This window comes from Spea bombifrons, chromosome 5 (genome assembly GCF_027358695.1).
Source record: "Spea bombifrons isolate aSpeBom1 chromosome 5, aSpeBom1.2.pri, whole genome shotgun sequence".
NCBI lineage: Eukaryota > Metazoa > Chordata > Amphibia > Anura > Pelobatidae > Spea > Spea bombifrons.
The window spans coordinates 24,081,497-24,109,379 of record NC_071091.1 but is presented as its reverse complement, the minus strand read 5'-3'; the positions used below and the strand labels follow the sequence as shown (position 1 = coordinate 24,109,379).

The window sequence follows — 27,883 nt, the reverse complement described above, 5'->3', positions numbered from 1 at the left end:
TATATATACACACACTCACACACACTATGTGGAACTAGAGAGAATTATCAGAGAGATAATTACACACATATATATATATATATATATAGATATATATAGATATATATATATAGATCTATATAGATATATAAATAAAACAAAACACATACTAGTGTCATGTTGAATTCACTAGCTATGTTTAGTGTGTGTATATATGTATGTAGGCTGGCTCTTCAGCTTTGCCATTAAGATCTAGGGTTATATAAATGTTATGTTCCCACTATCGGATTTACAGTACGACGTGTCCAGGATGAGAGAGAACCGTTTATGGGCAGTATAATTATTGGCTGGTTTGTTAATATTGTTCTTTACATTGTTTATGTTCATAAAATGCTATTCTTGCTTAACCCAAAGGGTGCGTAATTCCAATTCCTTGGAGTGTATATAACACGCAAATGTTGGGGCTGCTTTGGGGTTTAGGAAGCAGGTTCGCTTTCTTCTCCCAAAGTGTGGCTCGTTCAGCAACACCGAAAACTGCTCCAAGGGCCCTATCTGATCGCTCCTGGAGCGCCAACATGAGCCATATTCAATGCTGCGGCTGTCTGCTTTAAAAGAGCTTAAGTGGCGATCAGAAAGAAGAAAGTTAGATCTAAACACAAACCCCGCAATAATGTTAAAACAGCCATTGTCACAAAGGGTACAAAAATAGGAAAAAATAAAACGGCTTTAACCCCTTAAGGACAATGGGCAGTCCCTAAACCCATTGAAAGCAATGCATTTTGAGCCCGTACATGTACGGGCTTTGCCATTAAGGGGTTAAGTATCAACCAGAGCTGCATTCATTTCTGTAAACATGCGCCCATGCTACTTTAAATAGCGATCCAAACATTTTAGAGTTTAATTTCATCCTACTTATGTTAACTGCATCCAACAATGGTACTTTGATTTACATAATTCCAATGTACTTTAGCTGTGAGTTTGTCACGGTACAGAAATACCCTCCAAGCGACAGCGTGTGATGAGACGGAAGATCCCAGTGCAGCTCTGACACCCAAAATAGATCTAAATGTTTATTTTTAATCCTCCTAAATATCCCTCTGGCTACAAAATGCACATCTCTTCTATAGAGGTGAAAGTCTCCAATTCCCATGAAACTATTTCATAAATCTCCTTACAGTAGGGGAAAACTAATAACTACTAAAAACTTTTAGAATCGTGTTGCATAGAATGTCTGGAAATCATTTAATCTGTTCATGCGTTAAAACTGCTCAAAATCAATCTGAAGCCATTTACTTTAAGATAGAATTGCTGCATGTCGGGTTTAATAAAGCGTTGGACGACGGGCCATTTTACAAATAATAAATCCCTCCGAGACCGTGCTGTCTTTTGGATGTCATTTGTTAATTCTGGCAAAATATTCCCGTGTATCAAAAACTATTTGATTATATGGCAGAGCAATATAAAGTCACAAGATCAAATGTTGGAACATGCATGTGTTGTGGCTGCGCTGGATATGATGTCATTTCACATCCGGCGCGATGTCATCACGCAGCCATGTTTGTTTCTGGCTGCGGGCACCGGAGCTTGGGAGCAGATCTTCTGCATTTTAGTGGATGTGAGGAGAAACTCATGAGGTCATGCTGGTTGACATCTGCTGACATGGTGTTAATATAACTAATAATAAATACTTATGCCTTATTTAATTTATTTAATACATAGACTCTTTTTAAATACAGTTGTTGGATTAAAATTAGTTTTTGTATCAGCACAAGTAGATTGGGCTACCATTTTAGTCCCTTGGACGAGTAGTTTTTTTTTTTTTTTAGTTCCCACACCCCTGGTATACTGACTGATCACATATTGTGATTCTTAAAGTGGTTTTGAAATTTAAATCTCAGTCCAAATGCTGCCTGTTTGATATCTTGTCTCTTTCTAGGAACCTGGAGTGTCTAAACTTGTTGCTAAACACAGGTGCAGACTTCAACAAAAAAGACAAGTTTGGAAGGTACGACAGAGGCCGGCACCGATAAACCGTCATGGCTTTATTTTAAGGAGGGGTTAGACAACCCTCCCTTCCTTAATGTTTACGGCACGTGATATCGGCAAGCACTGGCGCTTACAGATAAATATCTCAGGAATACTTAGTTGATGAATTAAGCCACTTCTAAGTTAAAATGATGACTAGCTGTGCAGAATATCATGCTTCCATTTAATGAATCCATAATGTCAAAGTATTTTATAAGTGGAAATAACATAAATAATGTGTGTGTAAATCTTTCTTTTTCTTTTTCCCTGTTTACTACACGTGATGAAGGACTCCGCTCCACTATGCTGCAGCGAATTGTAATTATCAGTGCCTGTTTGCACTGGTGGGATCTGGTGCTAGTGTAAATGACCTGGATGAGAGGGGCTGTTCACCATTGCACTACGCAGCTACTTCAGATACCGACGGCAAGTAAGTTGTGTGCATGTCCTACACTTCTGGAATTCTTCACACACAAAAACCCCTTAGATCACCAAAAAAACGATTGGGGGAAAATGTTCTCTTAAGATTCCACAGAGCACTGCTGATTATCACGCAGTCTACGGTCTACACAAAGGGCCCATTTATTTCCGCACATACGCCCCTCTTTTTAGATCCATTTTTTATGACGCGAGTAGTCAGTATCTAATTAAAAGGGTGGCGCCTATGCATTCCAGAATTTTTTTTTTTTGGGTGGGGGGGTATAAGGAACACTGATCATCTGGAATGGAACATTTAGAAAATACTGAAGTTCTGTGTTTCAGGGGCTTTGCAATGTATGGCTCTTAATTTTCTAATGCAACTGGATTTTCTTTTTTTTATTAAGATCAAGTGGTTTTGTTAGTGTGATCCTGTTTAAACCCACTGTGGATATATATTGTCAGCTGCAGGGTTGTCTGTACAAAATAATTTGTATTATATACAATGATAGGGTTTATTCACTAAAGGGAGAGCTCTTCCTCACTTCACTATTCATTATGATGTGCATTCGTCAGATCAGGGGCTGAGCTGACCCTGTGTAATAATAATTCTAAGGGTAATGAGACTTAAAAGAAACCTTGCAGAGATATCTATGCAGGGCCGGCCAAGCTCTTCCTGTTGCAGAAGCTCGCTGGGGTTTCACCCGCCATAATATATTGGTCAGGGAGCTGAGACCATAACCCTCCTGTCAACACTACCCAAGTGTTGTACTTTGTAGATAATTATCAGTCACGCTTCACAGCTCATCCATAAACTGGACTGCCGTGCCTCCTAGTGGGAAGAACGTGTAATTTAGTGTTTATTTTACACGTCTCTGAAAAAAATGGGAACCAACTCGGGTAATGATGGCTTTTTTTGTGCCTGGGTCCGAGCCAACAATGAGATGAGGTCAAAGCCGTGTTCCTTTAATAGTCAATATGAGCATTCTTAAATACTGATGAACATCTGTGAAGGACATCAGCGGTTAGGTTAAATGCAGTGACGTTTAAAGATGGGTAACAGTATAAATAAATGTTCTGTACAAAGAATCTCCCTAGAAGGGCTATTTGTCTTTAAGGATTTCAAAGGTAAAAGAGCCCATTTATATATTTTTCAATCATATCTGGCAGTGTTAGCAGCACTTTATACTGTGAATTAATTGACCTATTCATGTCTGACTATAACTTTTTCAACAGGTGTCTGGAATACTTACTCAGAAATGATGCAAACCCAGGGATCAGGGACAGACATGGATACAACGCGGTTCATTATGCAGCTGCCTACGGTCACCGTTTGTGTCTTGAATTGGTAAGCGTTACCTGAAACCGTGCCTATAGGATTAGGGTGTTTTTGCTGTAGGTTATATTCAAGGTTTTACATTAGATGCCTTCAAAAGGGGTCTGGATTTATTATTTCTGGAAAGACATGACATACAGGGCTATAAATATAATATTAATATTATTTTAGAGCTTCTTGATCCAAGGAGAAATCCGATTGCCTTCAGGAGTCAAGAAGGAATTTTTCCCCCTGATGGCAGAATTCAAAATAGCTTAATTAGTGTTTTTTTGCCTTCTTTTGGATCAAGAGTAGGAAGGTTAGGTAGAAGTCTTGAACTTGATGGACTTGGGTCTTTTTTTAACCTTATGTACTATGTGACCATATGTAACTATGTAAGGTGAGATCTTATGTGTGGTAGGACGAATGCCGCGTTTATTGACCTATGTTAACTGTCACGTAAATGTCACGTAAAACTATGTGTTGACAAACATTTGAGCTGCAGAGGGGTTTACTTACTAAAGAGGAAGTTAGTAGGCAAACCCTAGTGAGCTTCAACAACAAATGGTCTGAGTTGGCCCTGTGTAATGCAAAAGTATTTTATTATTTTAACACCATCCTTACTAATCTACCTGTGCATTACACAGGACTTTATCACCCCCCATATATTTATTTTAGAGAAGATGCCTGCCATTCAAATCCGAAACACTCTTGCAAACTGACATAAGGGCAAAGCAAGCATCTTTTAATACGTGACAATATATGCAATCTTCTTACTGAGGCACTAATAGCTATGAAATGTGGTTTTGAGATTTTTTTTTATCCAGCCAGTATAATTCCAGACATTATAAAGATTACCGTTAAAAATATTTTTCATAATGGTCCGGCGTGGCTGTTCCGAATAGTTCTTTCTGCCGTTAATTCACCGCTTGCCTGCATGTGATCTCGTTCCGTTATGGTAACTGTTGTAAAATGTGCACTCTTTACCTAGGCCCTTTCGGCTAACCTATCAATATTGTCATGTAGCTATGTTTGATTGTTTGAATTTTTTAGAATGCTTTCCTAGACTTAGTCCTGTTATGCTTTTCATTATTTTTGCAGATTGCAAGAGAAACCCCCCTCGATGTCGTAAGTGCTTTCCCTTCTGAAGTTTCTAGATAGTGCTTATTGTCCGGAACTTTTGTAACTTCTGCAGGAATTCCGCTGTACCCGTGGAAATTCTAAGGATTTGCTAATATGTATATATAATGAAATCAGGAGGGAGGCATTTCTCTTGTTTACTTAACAAAATCTAATGTTTTAACAATATCGAACAAGATCTGGCATTGTGTGTTTCAGTAAAATACATGAAGGCCATCAGATATACTTGCTGTGTATATTTAGGTGTAGGTGATGTTCCACCTGTTATAATAATGGAAGTTTCTAATCTTGTGTAACACCAAGCATTTTTGTTGTAGCTCATGGAAACTTCAGGTACTGACATGCTGAATGATGCCGATACCCGGGCACCAATAAGTCCACTGCACTTAGCAGTAAGTACCTTGGGATTGTTTTTATTCATGCAATTCTTTTGATTAACGTGCCAACCATGTTCAAATCCACCAGCATTCTTGGCGCTTCCAGGTGCCATAACAGTTGAGCTTTCAAAATAGTTTTTTTTAATACAACCTGATTTCCACATAGTAATTACATGGTTATATTAACCCTTATGTATTTTAAAGTTATGCTCCTGTTTACCAGGCATATCATGGGCATCACCAAGCATTGGAAGTGCTGGTGCAGTCTTTACTGGACCTTGACGTAAGGAACAGTACTGGAAGGACACCCTTGGACCTTGCTGCTTACAAAGGACACGTTGAATGTGTAGATGTTCTCATCAACCAAGGAGCATCCATACTAGTTAAGGATTACGTAGTCAAGAGAACACCCATTCATTCTGCAGGTATGTCTCGCGGCTGATGTTGGGAATTAGTCGTTTGATGAATAAATCTGAGCCTTCTCTGTACATCCCTGGTATGAATGACGGGATGTATGCACCTATTTTGATATATCTAATTTAATTACACAAGGAAGAGTCCGCTAATTGGCTACATTGTACACGGCATGAACTAGTTAGTCTTCAGAGGCTTCCTATGCATCTGCCAGATAGCGAGTTATAATTGTGCTTTGTATTTTCTTTTTCCTTTCACAGCTATTAATGGCCATTCGGAGTGCTTGAGGCTTCTTATTGGTAATGCAGATGTACAGACAGCGGTGGATATTCACGATGGGAATGGACAGTACGTGAATGGCTCAAGTAGCACTTTTCTTCTCAAGAGCACACAAGCATTCTGATTATGCTTTCCGTCTCATTAGTATAAGTTTTTAGTGTTTATAGTCGGAGACTGGGATAGTGCATAAAATTGCTATATTTGTCTTATTCTGTGTCTTGGCTATTTTAAAAGTAAATGGGGGACTATAGTATTAGCATTTCTAATATATCAATACTATTTCAATGCTGATATGTGGTAAAGCTCTATATGGGGACATGGAGGACTATGTGGTCATAGGAGTGACCATCTCCACTTCAGACGGTACATTTCATTTCTGGATTGTGCTGGCCAGGCTGCCAGCAGATATATGGACTGTATATTTATATTTACCTGAAGACGGCACCTCCTGCATGCTGAGATACTTAGTGGTTAGTAATTGGGGGCTTGACATACCCCAGGAACCAGGGAGCCGGAGCCGCTAACATATTACTGCTGGCTCCTTCGCGGTTTCAAAGTATTTTATTGGCAAGTGTATTGACATACTGTACATATCCTTGTGGAATTAAAAGGGCTTGGTATTAAGCACAAGTACAAAATAACTTGACTCTAAATTAGTCTATCTCTGGCTGCAAAATGGTTAACCTTGCTACATGTTGCCTTTGGGCTACTACACAATGTGGATAGTGGTAAGGCACATGCTGCATGCGTTAGACTAAAATATGTCAGACTAAGAGTTTGTGATTTTGTATTCCAAGTGTTTCCGTAGCCATTTCCTGCTCTTTCCGATACTTGCCTTGTAAGTTGTCTGTCTAGGGCCTGCGATGCACTTCCGTTCGCTGTTTAAGTGCCTTTCTGGATAATAGCCACGAGGGAATAACTGAGCTGGCTGATGCAGTTTCCAGTAAAACGTGTCTATTCTTGCTCTGTGCGTTCTTAGGACTCCGCTGATGCTCTCTGTCCTGAACGGGCATACAGAATGCGTTTATTCACTGCTAAACAAAGGAGCCAACGTAGATGCCAAAGATAAATGGGGAAGGACTGCATTGCACAGAGGGGTAAGCATTTCCTCTAATATGCCCTTGTTTCCAAGCCGGTCCAGTCGTGCGGATTTCATCTGCTATGTATAGGACTTTGTTTAGTAAGTGATGTTCGGTTTAGACCGTTGGTAGAAGCAAGAAGTCACCGTTACTGTTAGGAAGTTTATCCCACAGCCTGCATAGATTAGGTGGGGCTTCTCTGCACCGTTACACAAGATTATGTGCTAAGCTTTTAATGTAAAGTCGTCCTTATTAATAACTGCTATTTCTTTATGCGTTAAATAAAATGTACATCGCAAAAGTTGAAGGAAAAATTAATAACTGATATTGCCGTTTTATTGGCCAAAAAAGATTTTCTGAATGTGCATAGTAATACTGAAATGTTGATGTTGTAAAGCACCGATATGTGTCTTGGACCAGTATATTATGTACATGACAGTAGTTATGTGTGTGTGTGTAATGTAATATATATATAGCGTGCCTATTTGGTACTACTTAAAGCTTAATTGTGTGGCCACTGATGCATCACACTAGGGCTACCCTGTAACTGTAATATCAGGACCCGTGTTTCATCATCTGAAACCTATTGTAAATTAAATTAGATTGCCTCATTATGTCACTACAGACGTCCCATGTATGTTGTCCCTCTTCTTAGTGAAGATACAGTGACTAGATGGGTACTTTCAGAGCCTAACACCAGGGGTTGTTGATAGGGCTACGTTTGTGGTAATGGGGCCTGAAATATACCTGACAATAGGTTGACTGTCTCCTGCCACAGGTCTCTAACAAAGTCACATTCCCATATAACGAAATAGTTAATTGTAGCATTTTTTTATCTTTTAGGCAGTGACTGGGCACGAGGAGTGTGTAGAAGCCTTGTTACAGCACAACGCTAACTTCTTGCTCCGGGACTGCAGAGGCCGGACCCCCATTCATTTAGCAGCCGCCTGTGGCCACATAGGTGTTTTGGGGGCTCTCCTTCAGACGGCAGTGTCGGTTGATGTTGTCCCAGCAATAGCAGACAATCACGGATACACGTCTCTTCACTGGGCCTGCTACAATGGTGGGCATTATTCCCGAATTGTTCCCATGTTCTACATGTTTGACCCCAGGTCAAAGTGTGTCTTAAATGAATACAGTTTAGATGTCTGCATTAGTTATTTCTGACAGAGGCTACTGTATCTTCTGGACTTGCACAATCAGACTGGTAAATTGCTTTTCTAGGTGTTTGCTTCTTGGTTTTTCCAGAAGCAAATAATAAAAAAAGATGATTGTATACAATAAAGGTGCAGCATTCTATCCTCATCCCATGGGCTGCATGATCTCCCTCACCAAGCTGGGTTTACGGAGTTTAAAAAAAAAATAATAATAATCCTCTGCTCTTCAAATAACATTCAAATGTTAGAGCCAGCCTTCCTCTTTCTTTCTTTCTTTCTTTCTTTCAACTTATTCAAGATACCGTATGTTCGAGAAGTATTTATAAAATGTAGTACTTTCCTAATAATAATAAAAAAAAATCTTTTCTGTTACTGTTCCCGTTACTGTTCCCTTTTTTTATTGGCATTTTCTAAAGTGTTGTTTGCTGTGAATGACTGGGAATCTTTGTGTTTCGTTCCCTTGTGAAGGTCATGATGCGTGTGTAGAGCTGCTGTTGGAACAGGAGGTTTTCCAGAAGATGGAGGGAAATTCCTTTAGTCCTCTGCATTGTGCAGTGTAAGTAAATGACAAAGATGTTTTTTTCTGTGGCCGATGCTCCTTTCTGGTTTTGACATTTCCTTTTTTTTCTTTTTCTAGTATAAATGACAATGAAGGTGCTGCCGAAATGTTAATAGATACACTTGGTACCAGTATTGTGAACTCAGTGGACTCGAAAGGAAGGTATGAATACAACAGATACATCTTGATACATTTTGAAATTGTCCTGTAGTATAAGAGACTGAATGATGTATCCTGTTGTGGGAAGACAGTGCTTTAGAAATCAATAATAATCTGGAGCCAAAGGAAGACGCTTGCAGTGTGGTTTCATGAGACATATGATCTTCCATGCTTCCTTTTCAAGGGGACCTTCTGTAACAGCACAAGAAACTGAAATATAAACGTCTGTACAACAACCAGCGTGCTTAAAGAATAATGTACTTGTTTGCAGGACGCCGCTCCATGCAGCTGCTTTTACAGACCACGTCGAATGTTTGCAGTTGTTGCTCAGTCACAACGCACAAGTCAATGCTGTAGACTCTTCTGGGAAGACACCACTAATGATGGCCGCTGAAAATGGTCAAACTAATGCAGTAGGTACGGTAGACGGTAGTGCTTTTTATAGTTTTTTTCCTTTACTTATTTAGTGCCATACAGCAGTGTGCACCTAAATCTAGCCCTCATGGCCCATCAGCATTTGAGGTTTTCAGTACCTCTGCAGCAAGGGGGTCTACCTGTGCTCTCCAAAGCACAACCAGGGGTTTGGAGTCCATTCTCCAAATCCACTTTGTTCGGGGACTTAGTTTTCACCTAAATGCTGTTGGCCAGGCATTTTAAAATGCCGGTGTTGAAGCGTATAGTTGTGCATCTGAGCCCAGAATGCCTTGTGCAACCGTACATTTAGTTTGATTGTATGCTAAGTAATATTACATTAACATGAATTCTGCAAAGATAATCTGCTTTTCTTTTGTCATTTTTGTTTATTTTGGCTTTTTCAGAGGTGTTGGTTAGCAGTGCGAAAGCAGATTTGACGTTGCAAGATAACAATAAAAATACCGCGCTTCATTTGGCATGCAGTAAGGTAAGTTGTCTTTGTGCATGCCATCTTCTTTTGGATATTCATGTAGGCTCTACACCTACTTCAGTTAGGCTCACTTTGCTTTCTAACACCCATGCCTTTACTTCCCACCCCAATAATAATGCAGTGGGCTTTGGCAAGATGAATTTCTACAATGCGGTTGTCAGGCTGTTCACTAAATTTATTTGGTGTGCCACTTCTGTAATCTTCCTACAGTTCTGAGCCTTCACTCCAATGAGTGCATTGTTACACAGTATATACATAGTCTCGTATCACAACAAACAAAGCCAGACATTTTCTATCGCGTTGAACATCTTTATGCAAAGGCAGTTTTTTACCCCAATGTACCAAGGTAAAACCCTCTCAGCCACATATGATGGCATGGAGGTTATGGCATAGATGGGACAATGGCTTGGTATAAGTGAAACATGGTGAAGGAGGATGGTGGAACAGAATAGTTACTATTTAGCAATGCACAGCCTTCCCTCTGTTTGGAAAAAGTGTCCAGCGTGCCTAAGATTTAATTATGTGCTCATAATTTCATATAAATATAGCTTGTGTAAAACCTTTTAGAAGATGGTGTCTTACACAGTAGAGCTCATTTATTTGTATTTCCTCCCATAGGGTCACGAAACCAGTGCCTTGTTAATATTAGAGCAAATCACGGATCGGAACCTCATAAATGCAACAAACACAGCATTACAGACGTAAGTTCCTCGTTGAGAATATCTGAAAAATAGAATATATATATATGTGTATGCATGTAGACACTACAGTAACAGACAGTGAACAATAAGGGATAAAACACCTGCTCGGTTGTCTTTGTTTTGCAGACCTCTTCATGTCGCTGCTCGAAACGGACTAACAGTTGTAGTTCAGGAACTTTTAGGAAAGGGTGCCAGCGTATTGGCTGTGGATGCAAATGGTAAGATCTTTTCAGTGTCGTGTAGACATTTTATGCCTCGCGTATTAAGCCAGTATCACAGCCTCATGCTGACAAAACGGCTGTCATGAGTGATGATCTGGCTGCTGCACCTTTCTTGAGCTTTGTCTAAAGGCTGCGTACAAGCGGGCATTTTGCTCTCAAGGAATCCATGTATAAAGTGGAGATAGAGGCAAAAGGTGATCATTGTTAACTGCATTTGCATGGGCCTACCCAGAATCCCTTGTGGCTGTGGCAGCCTTCTGCCTTGTCTGGTGGGTGTAGATGATAATGCCTCTGCTACCCCTGACATTTTATGTAGTTACTCAACTTGTTTGTTCCACGTTCTACTTATCTGCTTCCACCAATGACTTTGCAAAAAATAACAATCTTTTTGGGTGTGTTTAATTTAAGAGTTGTTCTGTAATTACCCGCAGGTTATACGCCAGCGTTGGCATGCGCCCCAAATAAAGACGTTGCTGACTGTCTGGCTCTTATATTGGCAACGATGATGCCGGTGTCATCCAGCAGCTCATTGCCATCCCTGACTTTAAATGCCATTAACCACTACACCAACACCTCAAAAACTGTCACGTTTGACTCCTTGCCCCTCGTGAGAAATGAGCACAGTTCTTACTGCAGTTTCAACAACATCGGCAGGGAAGATGGATACCCGTATAACGAAGACGACGAGCTTAATGACTCTGACTCCGAGACCTACTGACGTTCTGCAACAGCCCTGGTTTTAAGTAGTTTCAGTTTGTGAAAATGAAAAATTGGAATCCTATCTCTGTGCTGTCCGAACGGCTGGACGCGCAGAGGTTTCTTTGTCAAGTTCAAGGAAGAAGTAGCTTGTTTTTTTGTCTAATCTTGTTTTGTTTGTTTTTCCCCTTTTTAAACTGATTACACTGATTTATTGAATGACTTTAGAAAAGTTTTAAATTTGACCACTTTTGTTGGATAAGAAGCTCTTATTTCCTAACTTTTCTACTGCTGAATTTCAGTGTTCAGTAGAGATTTTATGCCCGTGGCATGAAGTCTTCATGGGAAAGAGATATATTGATATCCGTCAAAGAGCATTTAAGCAGTCCATACTGTTTTATTTAATATTTTATTGTCTGTGTCAAGAGAATTTTTATATGGCAGGGCACAGAAACTTAGTTCAGCTGAGAACTCAAACCATTGTACAGCAAACAGTATAGTGAAAATTGTATAAATAAAATGGAACATTTTTGGTGGCAATAAATTAATTTAGTACATCTGGCATTGTGTGTATATCAATTTGCCAAAGGACCAAATAGGATTTCCTTTTTTTTCTTCTATTGTTTTCTTTTAATGTGAAAAACTGGAAAACTGAGCTAAATCTAGACCTTTTGAATCTTCCTTTCTAGACATGTTCGAAAGAGTACTGTATGGCGTTCATCCCACTGTTGCATAAAGAATTATCATTTTCATTTTTGCATGCAACTTCTGGGAGAACAGGGTTGTTTTTATCCTCCCTGTATTCATTCTGGATGCCTTTTTGGTATCGAACAATATTCTCATACAGTAACCAGGGCCCAAATGGGATTTTGCCTGCAGAAATGGTGTCTTGCCATTTCCAACATAACACTAGGGATAAAGAGGGCTTCCTTCATTTTTACTTATTTGTTAATCTTTATGAAGAATCTGATTAAATGAAATGAAGGCTTGATTATGAATTGCTGAAAAAGTGGCAGTCTGTAAAAGCTACATTTGGGTTCCTATAGAGTTGGCTTTTAATATATTAGTAATAATGTCCTCTGGGTTATAAAACACTTTCACTAAGACTGCACAGCACAAAAATGTAATAAATCTGTCAATGCTTATTTATAGATTTACGTCAACCGATAACCACAGAATTCACTCGGGGGGGGGGCAGACAATGATATTTAAAATGCTCCTGGTGCATTTTTAAAGCCCATGCAGATACTTTTTTTGTTATGTTATATATTTATACCCAAATTGGCAAAGGTTTCCTGCAGAGCAGAAAACATACTTTTTTTATATATATATATCTATATATTATTATTGAAGAGAAGGTGTTCAAGACATCAAAACTGTATTAAGAGCCTTCCCATATCAGTGATGAGGCAGAGCAGGTAAGGAGATTCTAGTCCTTGTAAGACTTGTACGTTTCTTAGCTTTGCCCTCAATGACCAGTTTTCTCTCTTCCTTTTCAAGTGAAATTGCTTACTTTTAACACTAAAATTAGTGTCTTGGTGAACCATTGATTTCTTTTTTTTCTTTAAATTGTGAAACTGGAAACCTTGAAAAATGATCTACTGCTTTTGAGAAGACAGGACAGTATTCTGATCTATTTGATTATTTTGTGAGTTTTCTAAGACCATATCGGCATGTACATAGGAATAGTGACTGCTTGGATACTGTATCTACCTGCACTCTTTAAGTACGTTGAAATTCCTGTATATTTTATGGAGTATAATAAAAATGTGAGTTATGTTTAATTAATCGTTGCATCCATTGTGATAATTGCCAATGCCCCCCCACACACACACACACCAAGGTTTTATTGTGACAAAATAAAATGGGAGTTAAATGGGGCTTCTGATTTTGAACACAAACTCCATATCTGACCAGGAATCCAATCTTCCTCCCGTGAATCAATACTCCTTTTAATACATGCCAATATCTTATTTGCCTTTGCATCCGCTAGCTGGCACTGTGCACTACTGCTAAGTCTATTGTCTACAATTACTTCCAAATCTTCTTCATTAGTAGATTTCTCCAAGGGAACACCATTTTAAATTGTACTTTGCATTTTTATTATTATGCCCAAAATGCATAATTATATATTTGTCTACATTGAATCTCATTTGCCATTTATCAGCCCAGTTACCCAATTTATCCAAATCCTCTTACAGTGAAGACACTTCTAGTTCAGCCTTTATTACCCTAATTAAGTTGGTCATCGGCAAACACTGAAACCTGGTTCCCTATGCTTTCCTAGTACTTTCATACAGGACATTTTTGCATGAAGCACAAGTAGGAATTGCAATAGGGACAGTTATGTTAAAATGTCTCCATAAACAGACACCATAAAGATTACACTTAATGTCATAGAGAAGATGCTTCACACACACACGTAGTTATTTTAAGATCCATCTTTCTGCATGACGTGATGACTAATGTGTAAAGTGATAACAAATTAAACATAAAGGTACGAGATATGTATTGTTGGTAATGGAATTTCCTAGAAGTAAAACCATCACTGAAACTGTCAACAATTCTTTAAGTAAAGCCAACACAAAAACAGTCTTTTCACCATAGCGAACTTGGATTGTTCTTGCTGATTGGCCCAATTGATGATTTGCTTGTTAGTTGGTGGTAACGGTAATTAGCACCAAATGCTCCAAAAAATGTAATAGTGTCCAAAGACAGAATACCCTTTACAAAAACTGTCCGTTTATCGCATCCTCGTCTCTTCAGGGGTACCGTGAGAAACAAGTGAATATGGCTTAAATGGATTTGCCATGTTGTGTTGACGGACTTCCCACAAGCTTTTGTTTTTGTTCTTTAGGATGACATCCTGTTTTATTTGCTAAGATCAGAGGTGTTGTGGTTTAAATGCCCTCATTTAACAATCCATTGTCGGGGCCAACACGGGCAAGTTTCTCGGGCAAGAAGGTGTGCGCAGGCCCTGGATAATGCATAATTCAATGAATAGGGAGGCTTTTAATAAATTTAATTTCACTATACATTACATAGGGCCAACCAAGCTCTTCCTACAGCTCCTGTCCGCTCCCTGTTTAGTGAAAAAACCCAAAGTAATTTGTCTTTGTATCTGTATCTAGAAGAAAATTTGATAAAACTTCATGTAACAGTTTGGGCAAATATGATGCCAAATAAGAATCCGTTATCATGAGTAACCAAAGTAGAAGTTAAACTGGTGACATAGCTCTAATATTACATTAACATGGAAAAGTTTATAACAGAGCATGGTTGTGTTTACTTGAGCGTACTAGTAAGTTGACAAGGAAAACTTATTTTGATCTTGTCTAAGCCATCCAGAGGTCAAATATGATGCTGCTCATCTGCATTTATTCAACATAGGCAAATTTATATCGTGATATTTAATGCAAATTTAAAAATAGTGACTCAATCAGCATGGAATATATTATGATTTGATGAGTTAGTAATCTCCCTAAGTGAATTGGCAAATGATTGCAACAGCTTGTGAGTTTAAAGCAAACAAAAACATCGGCCTTCGAGCAAACGCCTACATTGCTACTCTAACTGGCCGGTAATGTTCCCTGAGTTAAGCACTAAGAGATCAACTAAATACAATTGTAATGGATTGCTATAGAAAAATATACCATATGTACAAAAGCATTGGGACACCCCTTCTAATTATTGAGTTTAGGTGTTTCAGACACACCCATTGCTAACAGGTGTATAAAATCAAACCCATAGGCGGTCTCGATGGACAAACATTGCCAGCAGACTGGGTCGTAAAAAAGAGCTTTGCCGCAAGTCAGTTTGTGAAGTTTGTCCTGCTGTATCTGCCGCAGTCCGCTGGAAGTGCTATTATTGTAAAGTTAAAATATTTCGTAGTAGCATCAGCCACCAAATGGTAACCTCCATACACTCCTGGAGCGGGGCTACCAAGTGCTGAAGAGAACCCACAGGGCCCACTCGATACTTCACAAGCAACATTATAATTATTGTTTTATATAGTGGCGCTGTATCCCGCTGCACTCTACAGTGAGTAAACAGGACATAAGTAGTATTTAACATAACTACAGAAATAAGGAGTAAAGTGGGCCCTGCTCAAACAGGCTTACAATCTGGATGTGCCACCTTTGCCCCCAAAGAGCCTGTCATTGCCATCTTTGCTATGAAAAAAAGCTTGCCAGTGCCCCCAAACAGCCTTCCTGTGACATATTTGCACCCATAAACTTAGATTCATGCTTACGTGCTCATTCAAGCTCATATACACTTACACATACGTTCTCATTCTGACATACATACTTGGCCTCACTTGCCTTAGTTAAGGTCAGTGTTTACGATTCCACAAAAAGACTGCAAAAATGACATCCATGGAAGAGTTGTAAGGTTTTGGATAGGCTTCGGATTGAGATGCTGTGGCATGACCTTACAAAGAAAGTCCATGCTCAAAAACTCTCCTATGTGGCTGAATTAAAACAATTCTGCCAAGAAGAGTGGGGCAAAATTCCTTCGCAGCGATGTAAACGGCTCTTTAACTTTTGTAAAAAATGTTTGATTGCAGTTTTGCTGCCAAGGGTGGTACAACCAGTTAAGTTTAGGGGCAATTACTTTTTCACCTGGGCGATATAGGTTTAGATGAAATCTTTACCTTCAATAAATGAAATCATTTAAAAGCTGCATTTTAAATTTTTCACATTCTTATATTAAAATGATGACCTGAACAGCATTGTAAATGTATGGATTTGAAGGTTGGTAAAGTCTTTTTTGTTGTTAAATATGACTAGGTTCACAAGCCTACAAAAAATCAAAAGCTAACCATCAAAGTGAGGTCCGTTGCATGCTGGGATGGATCATTTTCCTAGCAGAAGAGTCAGTGCAAATATTTTATTCCAAAACATCTTAACACAGAAGATAGGTAGGTTGCTTGTACTATTAATGTTAATTGCGTAGGTTACTTACTTTCCAATGACTTGAAGTGCCTACACTTACGCACATCATTATTATATTATTATAACAACTATATTCACCATTAATTGATAATTATCAAATTTATGTTGTTTGGCTGCAAACTATTTCTAATTATAATTTTTGCCTACACATACTATAACTATTAGATGTAGTTCTGAAGCACTCTCCTCCATCTTCAAGAGCGGCAGACATCTCCAGTGTTATTTTTAACCTAATTATTCTCATACTAATTAAGGACATATTTACTCAAAATATGATACAATTTTATTATAAACCAATGAAGTTGAAGAACTCTCAACTTCTACAGGACATCTCTAGCAGTTGTCCCGAGGATAAACTTTCCGTTGCAACCAAGGGTGCTCACTTTACAAATGACTTGATTGTTGTTAGTCCCGGTCGTAGTACCTGCCATACAAAGCAGCAGTCACTAAGCCAGATGACACGTTGCTTGCATTCATATAGCAGTAATTGCTTTTCCAGCCCCAGGAGTCAGGTAATTGTAATGTTACACCTGATGTTAGCAACAAAGGAAATATGTGCCTAGTGGTGAAATTCCCCCGCAGTTCGAACTGTATGACACTTTCGGCATCAGTTACTTCATGTCCACAGGTTTGGGGCTCCAGACCACCACATTTTACCAATGCACATATCTGTAAAGAGTATGTTCCATGTACTGTGTGAAGCCCATCAAACACACCCAGAGCATAAAACTCATCAGATAAAATGGCTTTCCTGTAGTTTAAAAAGCAGCATAGGGTTCCGGCGCATACTTCTGCAATCCCTTCACTCGATGTGAGTGGAGTGAAAGTGAAATTATCATACATCATCTCAGAGTAGAAGAAAGAAGTTGGCATCTGCTTAGTTGTCACAGATGACTTACAGAGAACCGATCTCTCATCTTTTTCACAAACCTGTGAATGTTGAAGCTCATTTAGTAGAATGGTTGGACCCATCTCAATGTTCAACAATAAATTCTGGTCATCATGGTATGAGGAAGCATCCTCGGATGGCTCCACAGGTACCTTTGCTATAATAAGTGTCCCATGTTCATTTGTCATGTCATAGTGATATGAAGACGTTGAAGGACTAAATATCCCACTGCCAGTCATACCAAGAGTTGTGTGGTGAATGTTTGCTGCCAACACATTAATGTTGAAGGCTGTTGCAAAGCCTCTTTGTATCTGAATGGCTGACAAGAGTGGTAATTGATTCATCCATGCTGTCGGATACAACACGTGCTTCACCTTATACTTCTCGACCAGACTCACCGTGGGCTCGTGGAAGAGAATATCAAAGCATGTAAACAGGGCAAATTTGTTGGCAAAAGGTGTATCAAATACTACATGCTGGACCTCATGAGGTGTGTCAAAACCAAATTCGAAGTACAAATTTTGTTTGAAGTAAGTGGCTACCAGCGTGCCTTTGTCATCAAACACAACGTTTGTATTAAACTGGAATCTTCCGTCTGATGGACACTGAGCGATCAGAGGCTGACAAGGCATCTTGGTTCCTAAGTTGGCAATCAGATACATTCTGCCCTCTTCTGCCATACAGCTCAGTCGCTGCAGAACCTAAAATAATGGTATGATACATCAACAGGCTTTTAGTACATGAAAAGCACAAAGTCATCCATTAGTATTCTTTTCTTCTTTTTCGTTATTATTATCAGCTAAGTGCACATTACATACTGCATCACTCATGTACGTTATACTTCTTAGGCTGTAATAATAGCAATGCTGTCATTATTTCAATTCTGTGCTTAACTTAAAGATAAAAATAGCCTATATTTTAGTACCTAACCCATATACAGACAGAATGCATTAACGGTTCTCGGGAGGGACAGATTTATTCATTATTTTGCATACAGAGTCGCACTACAGCTATCACTTCGGAAAATAAAAAAGGCCAATGATCAGCTTGAGATGATAGAATTCATAATGCTGTAACAGGGGAAGGTTTGTTGGTTATTGTCACAATATATAATTTGAACTACGAATAGGAGACGTTCTGGTATAAAAATATACATAGTAAAGGGTAGGAAGAATCTGTATCTGCGTGCCAGTGTTTCAAATCAGAACTCTGTGCAGCTAATGAGCGGGGTCAATATTCCCTCTCCAAATGACTGCTTGTACTTTAACAGTCTAATAATGTAGGTTCGTAGTACAGCATCCCTTCACTATGGCTACAACAATCAGTAATAATCCATCCATATGCCAAATCAAATCAACATCAATACAAATCCATCAACTCACTAGTAAAAAAAAAATTAAATAAAGCAATTATTGCAAAAGAAAAACAAAATTGCAGATTTGCAAAATGATACCAAGAACTGGTAGCTATTAATTATCAATTCCAAAGATTTGGTGTTTGGACCCGTCAGAGGTGTTCACACAATACAAATTTTGGAATACGGTAAATGTTATGGGAAGCTCTAAATATCCACTTGATCAACAATATAGCCATCTTACGACTTTTTACTTAACTTTCATCTTCGCTTAGACATACAGAGCTAAGAACATAAGCAGAGCGTGCTATTTAGCATACCGGTAACAGAGTGCTTTGTTCTCTTTTGATGTTAGTAACAGGCAAGTATCTCATATCTTTAGATCACAATCTTTCATCTTTAATATTATTCAACTACTAAAAAACTGGGGGAGGAGTACCATCCTCCAAGAAACCACAATAATTGTTAACATGGGTAAACAATTACGTATCCTATTGCTACATATTTAAAATCCAATAAGTTAGAGAAACAGTTCTGGATTTCCATAGACCTAACACGAGGTCCGGCTAGTAAAGCCTAGTGATCTAAAAAATAATATTACATGCATATTATATTATTATATTTTCAGTGCCATTTATGTCTGCCTGAACATCTTATTCTATTCTTCCTCCAACTAGTTTTTATGGATAGCGTCCGAATAAACTACGGAATAGCTACATTCCAGTACACAATTTAGAAGCACTCTAGAGTTGTGAAGGAGCTTAGCTACTGACCATCGGATCTAAACCATAACACAGATCAGGTTTCCTGCATTATGAAGTTGTCGGGACTCAGGTTCTTACCTCTGTATCAGGGAACTTGTGAGGCTCCAGACATGGATTCCATGGCAGTAAATGTGGAGGAGGAACATAGTCCAAGTAGGGGTAAATAGATTGTCTCGTATAGTTAAATCCATGTATCCCATCTTCCGGAAAGACAATAATCTGGGCTCCCTTAATAAAAGAGAAAGCACATATATACATTTAACAAGTATATAAGGTAGATATATAGAAACATGCAATTATATTAAACTACAATTTTACAAATTAATAAAAGTCACATCATGAAACACTAGTGCCTGAAAAAGGACATGACTGTCCCTTTAAGCATATTAAGTCAAAATGTATGCTAAGGTTTCACCATGTAAAGCAAGTCTACTGGACACAGGCCAGGACTTTCTTGGACTTGACTAGCACTTGGTAACTGCAGAGTATGGCATGTGTTACTTTAAGGATTTACACTTTTTCTCAAGTTAAACAATATTAGCAGAACCTGGATTCTGTTTTTCTACAGTGTTGTATTATAGTTAGGATCCATTTCATAACCGTACAGAATGTCTCTTGATGACAAATATTTTAGCTTTGTCATAATCTTGTGCTATGTGTATGTATGCAACAGCCAGGAAAACACAGCTGGAGCCAGAAAATGTCAGCATATGAGTCAAATGTGGATATGTTGCATGTCTCAAAAGTTGGCAGTACAGGCTTTCACTGAGCATAGTCTGTGCTAGAGAGCTAGAGATGAAAGATACGGGTCTACAACACACAGAGTTTTCAATTTCTCCTGACTTGAGACTTAAGTGTCTAATTATTTTGGGTCTGACAAGCATTGACTGATCCTATTTTCTTGAAGTACATTAAACTAGAGCTGAGTGTGTTTGCTTGCTACAAATTACTTGCCCCCCTCTGATTTTGGGTCCTTCCATGTACCCAGAAACACATGAGGACCTGAGTATCTGCTTGGCTCTGCTCTGTGTGGGCTTGGTAACCCAAGCAATAGTCTGACTAGGCTAAGTTCAGCCATTTACCTGCCACTGATAGCTGGCCCACCTCTCTAAGAAACTCTACTGAACTAAACCAATTTTTTTGCCTATTTACCATTTACCTATGGACCTTTTTTTTCAATGAAGCACTTCACCGTGCACATGCCATTGTAATCAACAAATCATTAGCAGCAGATATCATTAATACCAACATTAAAGGGCCCACTAGTGCACCAAGAAGACTTTGGCCCATAAGAGCTGCAGCTGCCTACTTTATGTTCCACTTTGACGTGTAGTCACCAGCATATTAGTTGTTTCTCCAGTTGACAAAACAAGACATTTTCTGTACTTCTATTTTGTGGCTAATTGAGATATGATGATCTTGCTTGAACTTTTAATGAGAGCCAATTCCATGCGTAAAATGTAACATTGCCAACCCCCTCCAAGCACCTATTTGAGCGTCGCTGTGAGACATCCGTGTCCTACCTCTGAGTTTCAGCTATATGACATTTGATGATTAAAGCAAAGTCTCCATAGAAATGTGATGTCAACATCAACACAACATAATTCCATTTTACCTGCTGTAAACTATGGCAGGAAAATATCTTGTTTTATCGCTTTAAAGTGATCCCTGATTCCCCTTGTATGATCCCTGCTGTAAATGTTTTCTTACTTTTTTTGCAGCAGTCTTCACTTGTTTTTCATAAATATCTAGATTTTTGGACATAAACTCTAACGCAGAGTTACGGTCAGACAGAGCTGTAGAATTGGGATTCAGGAACACATGGTGTTCATAGACAGCTGCCACATAATATTCCATTCCACGGACTTTACAGGGTAGAAAGTTGCTGCAGACAATCCAAATGATGAGACTGTAACTTGCTGGTAACATCGTAAGCACTGTAACTGAATGAGAAGAAGGACAATGTTAACTGACTTTAGAAGAAGCAAATGCATATTAAATGATACCACCCCCACTGGGCTATCAGGCTCCTTGTAGTGCCACAGCTCAATGTGCCAGTTAATAAAAAGAAGACCATTGATCTCCCAACCAGCCCACTAACACAAATGGAAGACTGTGCTGAGTTGGAACAGCCTGCCTAGTTTACTTGTGCCCAGCACCACGTGTTTAAGAGATGTCGCTCTGGGATATGATGTAGTAACGATTCTGCATGGACTGGTGGTGCCAACTTATATGTTACTGGTTACCCAAGACACATCAAAGCCATAATTGTTGTATTGTCCATAATTATTTAGGGTTATAGGGCACATGATAAAGCCTTCATAAATAATTACCCATCCCAGACTCTTCTTCATCAAACTACCAGAACCAGTTCCCATCACGTGAGAATGCCAGGTTAATGATGAAAACATATAACATTTAGGTATGTTGGCTGCTCTTACTGACTTATAGATATAATATATAATTCATATATAACATATAATTCTCTTCAACAATTGCCCTATATACTAAGTATACTTAGCTATAAAATGTAGGATTTGGGAAAGTAACAGGTACACTATCGTATGTCTATGTACCCCAAATCAGTGGCTTTTTTGTGTGTCTCATGACAATTAAGTGTCCAACAAAAAATATGAATGATGCAAAATGATACATGATTACGAAGGTATTTTTGGGAAGGGTTGGAGTGTTCAACAGTACTAGCGATGTTTCTAAAGTTGCGTTTCCCCCCCCCAAAAAAAAGTGTTAAACTCAGAAACATAAAACATGGTAAAAAGGTCCTCTGTGCAGCTCTGCACCCGTTCCGCATGCCAGACAGAATAACACATTGCTTTGAGAGTGTATAATGTAAATGATGTTGCTCATATTTATGGTGCTTGGTTCCTCAATACTAATAATTACATATTAAGCAAATAAAAGGCAGTTCTGTTTGATATACTATTGTGTGTCTTTGTCTTAAGAACTAAGGTTAAAATACAAAACATAGAAGAAACGAACAGTGTTGGGTGTCAGAAAGGCCCAGGTTATGCATGAAAACACATTAGCCCAAATATGTTGATCATTACTGTAATTGTTCCATTTATTTAGCTGTTTGAAAGAGACACAGGGGCATTGTCTATGATGAATGAAACTTGGTCTGGAAACGCCTGTCTATCGTATAAAGAGGTCTGAATTAATATGACCCGAAAGCCACTTTCCCGACACAATAAGGTAGAATTGCCCATTATGTGGCTTCCATTATTAAGTGATTTATCTTATTGCTCATAATCACAGTGCAATCAGAATCACATTCACCATATTCTGATGGAAAATGTCAGAATGGCCTCGAAAAACAGCCGTTATCTTTATACAGTTCAACATTTCCACTGTGTTAATACAGCAAGAATAGAAATGTATCTGTTATATAAGAGCCCCACACACTTTTCTCACTGCGTGTAAGAGGCAAACACATTACCCAAGCGTTCAACATTATGATATCAGAGGAATAACATAGGCCCCAACAGCCCCTATGTTGCATGGGCAGTCCCAGGTCCTAGGGGGTCCCAAAACCTTGTGGCACATAAGCTGCTAAACACATGCCCTAGGTTGAGGAACATAGCAATAGTATGTACTATTTGAGTGAATAACGACAGCTGTGATATATATATATATATGCTATATATATATATATATATATATATATACACACACACATACATATACAAACTTATTACAACAGTCCTCCTTTCTTTTTATTGTCTGTATTTTATTATTATATCGTATCTATTGGAATTGGATGTTACATTTGCCCCCTTCTCCCAGGCTGTGTAATATAAAGAAATATTATATAAAGAAATATTTTGGCTCCTCTTCCCCCATACTGACTCCTCATTTTATATAATGTTTTCTCAGTATAGAAACTGTTTGAGAAGACCGGAAATGGGAGGTGATTTGGATGAGTTCTCAAAATGCCCAAAGCCTACTGAATTCCCCAATGGGAAACGGAGATCTATTACTAATATCTTCAAAACTACCGTAGTACGTGGCGTATCCAAAAATGCTGACACTACATTTTTTTTTTTTTACATTGTTTCTTTTTAGACGACACATTTGCTTAAAGTGTTTTTATTTAATGGCCTCATCAACATATTTAAGACAAAACCATAAGTTGGTAGAGCACTGGAACGTCCCGTTATCAAAGAGCTTCTTAGCCACCCAACATTACCCTACACAGACATGTCTCCCTCTTTATTCTATATATTCCTCCCTTTTCATTTACTGCCCCGTGGGGGTTAAGTACATGGGTAGACATTTCCTCTACAGGAAAATTACTGAAATTATAACTACACTTTAAATCCTAAGGGTATAAAACAAAGAGAGATAAGATCTCAGGGGACATCATCTATGACGTAGGAGCGAAGCATCTCTCCAAGCACAAGGGCCTCTTCAAGTTTCATCAAACAAGGAATTTCATGAAACTTCTTTTCATGCTCAGCCTTTTTTGAGCACACTCTTACTCACGACAACCTCAGAAGGACTCTAATTGCTTCTCCATTTGTGGGTGAACAAAGCAGGTCAATTCATACCGCTCATCATCGCACGAACTCAGTGTGGGAAGTGTATTGTCATTAAGATGTATAAATTGAAGCCGAAACCCGGCTGTCACTCTGCTTATCGGATGACAAGAACACAGCGGTGGACAGAGCTGCCAACGAACAACTATTATTCTCAAGGTAAGAAATCGCTTGACTCTGGAAACAGCCAAACAGGGGACTCTTCTCCCGTGTTACATATTAAGGTCTGTATGTAGTGTGTACTTATTTACAGACATCTGCCTTGCTTTTTGCCAGGATGAAAGAGACACAGTTTGCAGTAGCTGCTATAATATCCCTATTTATTGCATGTGTGGCTGCACAATCCTCAAGAGAAGGAGAATGGAAGTCTTTGGGAAACCCATACAACAGAGACCTGGTAACTTCTTCCACTTCTTTCCTTTCATATTGTGGTTGGCACCCGTGGGTCTGGGGTATGTTTAATCTTAACCCCCCTGAATTCTGCACGGACAGTATATGCTCAGTGTTGTAGAAGTTAAGTCTTAACCCTACCTTAAATAGCATTATATGGGAAAAGCAAGGTTTACTAAAATATTAAATTGTAATTATGTCTCATTTGTTTAAGCAATCATAAATGTTACTAATTAAAGAGCCCCTTATATTCAGATTTTTTTTAAATAATTTAATTTTACCCCAAATGTGTATTACCAATATCTCTTAGTTTTAATATTTTTTTTATAACAATTCCCCTTTTTTAACATATAAGTAATGTTTTGGGGAGTTTTTTCAATTCAAAATTAATATATTCTTCCTGAATTTTTGTTCTTTTCTTTTTTTATTGCACATTTACTTATTTCTTAATGTTCATATTTTGGAGAGAAAATCAGCTGGTGTATACTGATTTATTCAGTGGACTAAAGTAAACTTTAAAAAGCAAGACATCCCAACTATACATTTCTGCCAAAATCAGTGATGAAATTGCATTATTTTTAAATTTTCTGATAAACATCTACCCTGATGTGCAAAAAGAAACCGTATACTGTTATATTCATCATAATAAGGTACTGTTAACACACTGTTGAAAAGTACAAGGTATAAATATAATTTTCAAAAATAATTGCTAGCAACCTGTGAAACATTTAATCATCTCAAAATACTGAATCAGATCTGGTGAGCCAAGAGTTTGTTTCAGGGGGCATCACATATCATGTAGATAAAATGCAATTTACATTTGTAAAAATGAAAAGCTATTTATAAGTACAATAAGTTAGATATTCTTTTTAGTACAAGAATAATTACCCTCTTCACGACCAATGACGTACGATCACGTCATTGGTAAAAAATAAAAACGGTCCCACGTCGCCGCCATCATGGGGTCAACACTGTTGCTGACCGCTCCATGACCAGGGCAGATCCACTGCACTTCCATGCATTTGATCGCTTATACAGCCAAATCTCATGCACAGAAACAGTTAAATAACAAAGGCAATGCTTGCAAGCACTGCTTTTGTCTCTCACTCTGTGATCGTGGGCCGGGGAGAGACAGGGAAGAGTAAAAAAACAGTAATTCCCTGGGTCCCAAGTTTTTATGAAAAATAAACTTTTTTAAGGTGTATTTTTTAATGTATAGTGGGTAATTAGTGTGATAAGGGTTGTGGCAAATCAGTGAGATAGGGTTTGGGTTAGGTAGGGGTTAAAAAATAAATACTTTAAAAAATGAAAACTCAAAATAAAAATTCTATATGAATATATGGTTTTTATATCAGTGAAGTTAAATATATTTTTGGTATTTTTTCACATTTACCCTAGCTAGTGAATGATTTATATACCTTTAAAACTGTGAATAAATTGGTTCTTAAAAAAAATCCAATTGTTTTTAATTTAACTCATAAACAAATAACAATATACGGTAATGTCTTACACATGCGAATACGGTTTAATATATGTATATATATATGTGTATATATATATATATATATATATATATATATATATATACATACACAGTACACAGAAAATCGGTCCAGAAGCATAAAAAAGCTCTGTCACTCACTCATGCGTGCAAAGCTAGTGGTCCAAACATCATAGCCACAAATAGGGCAATGGCCATCCACTGGCCTGGGCAATTCTATTTCAAAATTGTAAAAACTGGTTTTATCACCATAGCAACCAATGGAATGTTTTGGATGATTCCGTTCTATGGAACTTTTTTGCACCTTTCTTTCTTCCATTGTTTCAGGTCTAGGTACGCTGAATAATGGTGTTGCTTATTGTTATTGCTTATTCAATGTAATCGAACGACAGTATGCCACTCAACTGAAATACAGATTGTCTGCTATTTGTCTATAATGTTTACTTTTTTTTAAAAAAAATGTTGTTTTTATTTAGTTTTTCAAGTTTTTGAAATCTTACATCACTGGGAGAGGCACTCACATGGTTAACCCCGGCCCCAAGGATAAGCTTGTCAATGACCCGAGAACCAACGCAGACTCCAAGTACAGCAACCTTCAGCAACTTTTGGACAACAATGAGATTGCGGACATATTGTAAAGCTCTGATGTGTGGCATTAGGTGGCAAAAAACGTCCCTGTGTAAAAATCCAAGCTATTTATGTTGTTTTATTTGTCTTATTTTATACACAGTGTCAATAATTCTATGTAGTGCTTTGAATACATTTTGTTTTGAATTGTTAATAAAACCTCAGTAAATGTAAATACACTGTACAGCGCCACAGAATATGATGGCGCTATATATATATATAAAATAAATAATAATATATGTATGTATGCATGTGTTTATTTGATATGGTCTGGATTTTCCTATTCGGTCACATGACATTGAACGTTAGCCTGCGTAATTCTAGTTAATTTCCTAGAGGAGAATGCTGTGGCACTTGTGGCACTAAGCAGCTTATAGATATAGGATCACCGTATACCTGCGCCATGTATGTGTACATTTACTTAATGTGTTAATCTCTTCTGCTGGGAAGCTGTTCCACTTATCTACCACCATCTCAGTAAATCTTCCTTACATTGCATTTAAGCCTCTGATCCCCTAGCTGTAGATTATGTCCTCTTGTCATTAATAACGTATAAGTAATCACAGTATAGCGCTTGCATTTGTGCCGAAGGGGGACAGAGAAACCATTTTCAGTATCTCGTTCCAATGATCTTAAGATACAGAGCCGGAATTCTGCCATCAGCATAAAACACTGGACTCTGCAGCCTCTCTTTGCACTTTGACCATAAGATAACGGGAGTGATCGTATACAACGGCTGCGAGTCTCCAGCGCTTTATATGACCCGGACACACGCTGCTTATAGAATTGTAACGGTCTGAATGGTTTCTAGAAACAGGCGAAAGGAACCAGAACTCCAGAATGCAATCTATGCCAATAAGGGGCTTAACCCATCCAGCGCCAGTTGGGTGAGCAGCACATTAATCATAGCATACGCTAGTAGGAAGGGGTATCATATATGTGCCATGTGTCATCTGGCCTACGGGGAAACCCAGCCAAGTGGGAACACCGTCAGTTCACCAAAGGGCAGCTTAATAGAACAGAGGGAGCACAGAAAGGATCCAGACATGGTGCCACATAAAACCCTTTTTAATCTAGACAGTAGACACTCTTGTGTTAAACTGCATGTAGCAGCCCTGAATCAGAGTGGCCCAGGAGGCATTTGCCCCTCCCCCCTCACATGTATGGTGTATTACATAGCAATTAAAGAATCAGAAGTTCAGATAACACACGACAATGATACTGTCCTGTATAAGGTCACATGACTAAAGGTTGCAGCCGTTAATAGTTTGCTGATCGGGGGAAGTTTGCTGATCGGGGGATTTACTATGAGAATTACTCATGAACTGCAGCGCGCGACAGATCGAACATGAAAACAACTCACCTCTGATACAGTAACGCTTTTACTGCCCTTACCCACATACCTGCCCCCTCCTGCTACGGGAACAC

The 27,883-nt window shown here is 38.5% G+C and overlaps 3 protein-coding genes across 5 annotated transcripts in view; 2 read left to right on the top strand and 1 right to left on the bottom strand.

The window, feature by feature from the left end:
- ANKRD28 (ankyrin repeat domain 28) overlaps positions 1-11,984 on the top strand; it is a 50,757-nt gene extending 38,773 nt beyond the window's left edge. For 2 of the 3 annotated variants that reach the window (XM_053467736.1, XM_053467735.1), the window contains exons 13-28: positions 1,916-1,984; positions 2,294-2,434; positions 3,658-3,769; positions 4,838-4,864; positions 5,194-5,268; positions 5,477-5,678; positions 5,928-6,015; positions 6,926-7,043; positions 7,869-8,088; positions 8,651-8,738; positions 8,820-8,903; positions 9,172-9,317; positions 9,719-9,801; positions 10,423-10,505; positions 10,632-10,723; positions 11,158-11,984. In XM_053467736.1, coding sequence (XP_053323711.1) covers positions 1,916-1,984; positions 2,294-2,434; positions 3,658-3,769; positions 4,838-4,864; positions 5,194-5,268; positions 5,477-5,678; positions 5,928-6,015; positions 6,926-7,043; positions 7,869-8,088; positions 8,651-8,738; positions 8,820-8,903; positions 9,172-9,317; positions 9,719-9,801; positions 10,423-10,505; positions 10,632-10,723; positions 11,158-11,444 — 1,915 coding nt within the window. In that variant the 3' untranslated portion in view covers positions 11,445-11,984. Of the gene's footprint in view, positions 1-1,915; positions 1,985-2,293; positions 2,435-3,657; positions 3,770-4,837; positions 4,865-5,193; positions 5,269-5,476; positions 5,679-5,927; positions 6,016-6,925; positions 7,044-7,868; positions 8,089-8,650; positions 8,739-8,819; positions 8,904-9,171; positions 9,318-9,718; positions 9,802-10,422; positions 10,507-10,631; positions 10,724-11,157 lie in introns of those variants that run through there. The other variant, XR_008354333.1, reaches the window with a different exon arrangement.
- Positions 11,985-16,297: 4,313 nt separating this feature from the next.
- Positions 16,298-27,862, bottom strand: BTD (biotinidase). The gene is made up of 4 exons (XM_053467741.1): positions 27,819-27,862; positions 21,095-21,327; positions 19,463-19,612; positions 16,298-17,967 (listed from the first exon to the last, which is right to left on the bottom strand). The coding sequence occupies exons 2-4, from the start codon at positions 21,311-21,313 to the stop codon at positions 16,783-16,785; spliced, it is 1,554 nt and encodes a 517-aa protein (XP_053323716.1). The 5' UTR covers positions 21,314-21,327; positions 27,819-27,862; the 3' UTR covers positions 16,298-16,782.
- On the top strand, positions 24,034-26,492 carry C5H2orf66 (chromosome 5 C2orf66 homolog). The gene is made up of 3 exons (XM_053467749.1): positions 24,034-24,096; positions 24,214-24,334; positions 26,305-26,492. Exons 2-3 carry the CDS (start codon positions 24,215-24,217, stop codon positions 26,464-26,466), a joined length of 282 nt encoding a protein of 93 aa, XP_053323724.1. The 5' UTR covers positions 24,034-24,096; position 24,214; the 3' UTR covers positions 26,467-26,492.
- Positions 27,863-27,883: the final 21 nt, after the last annotated feature.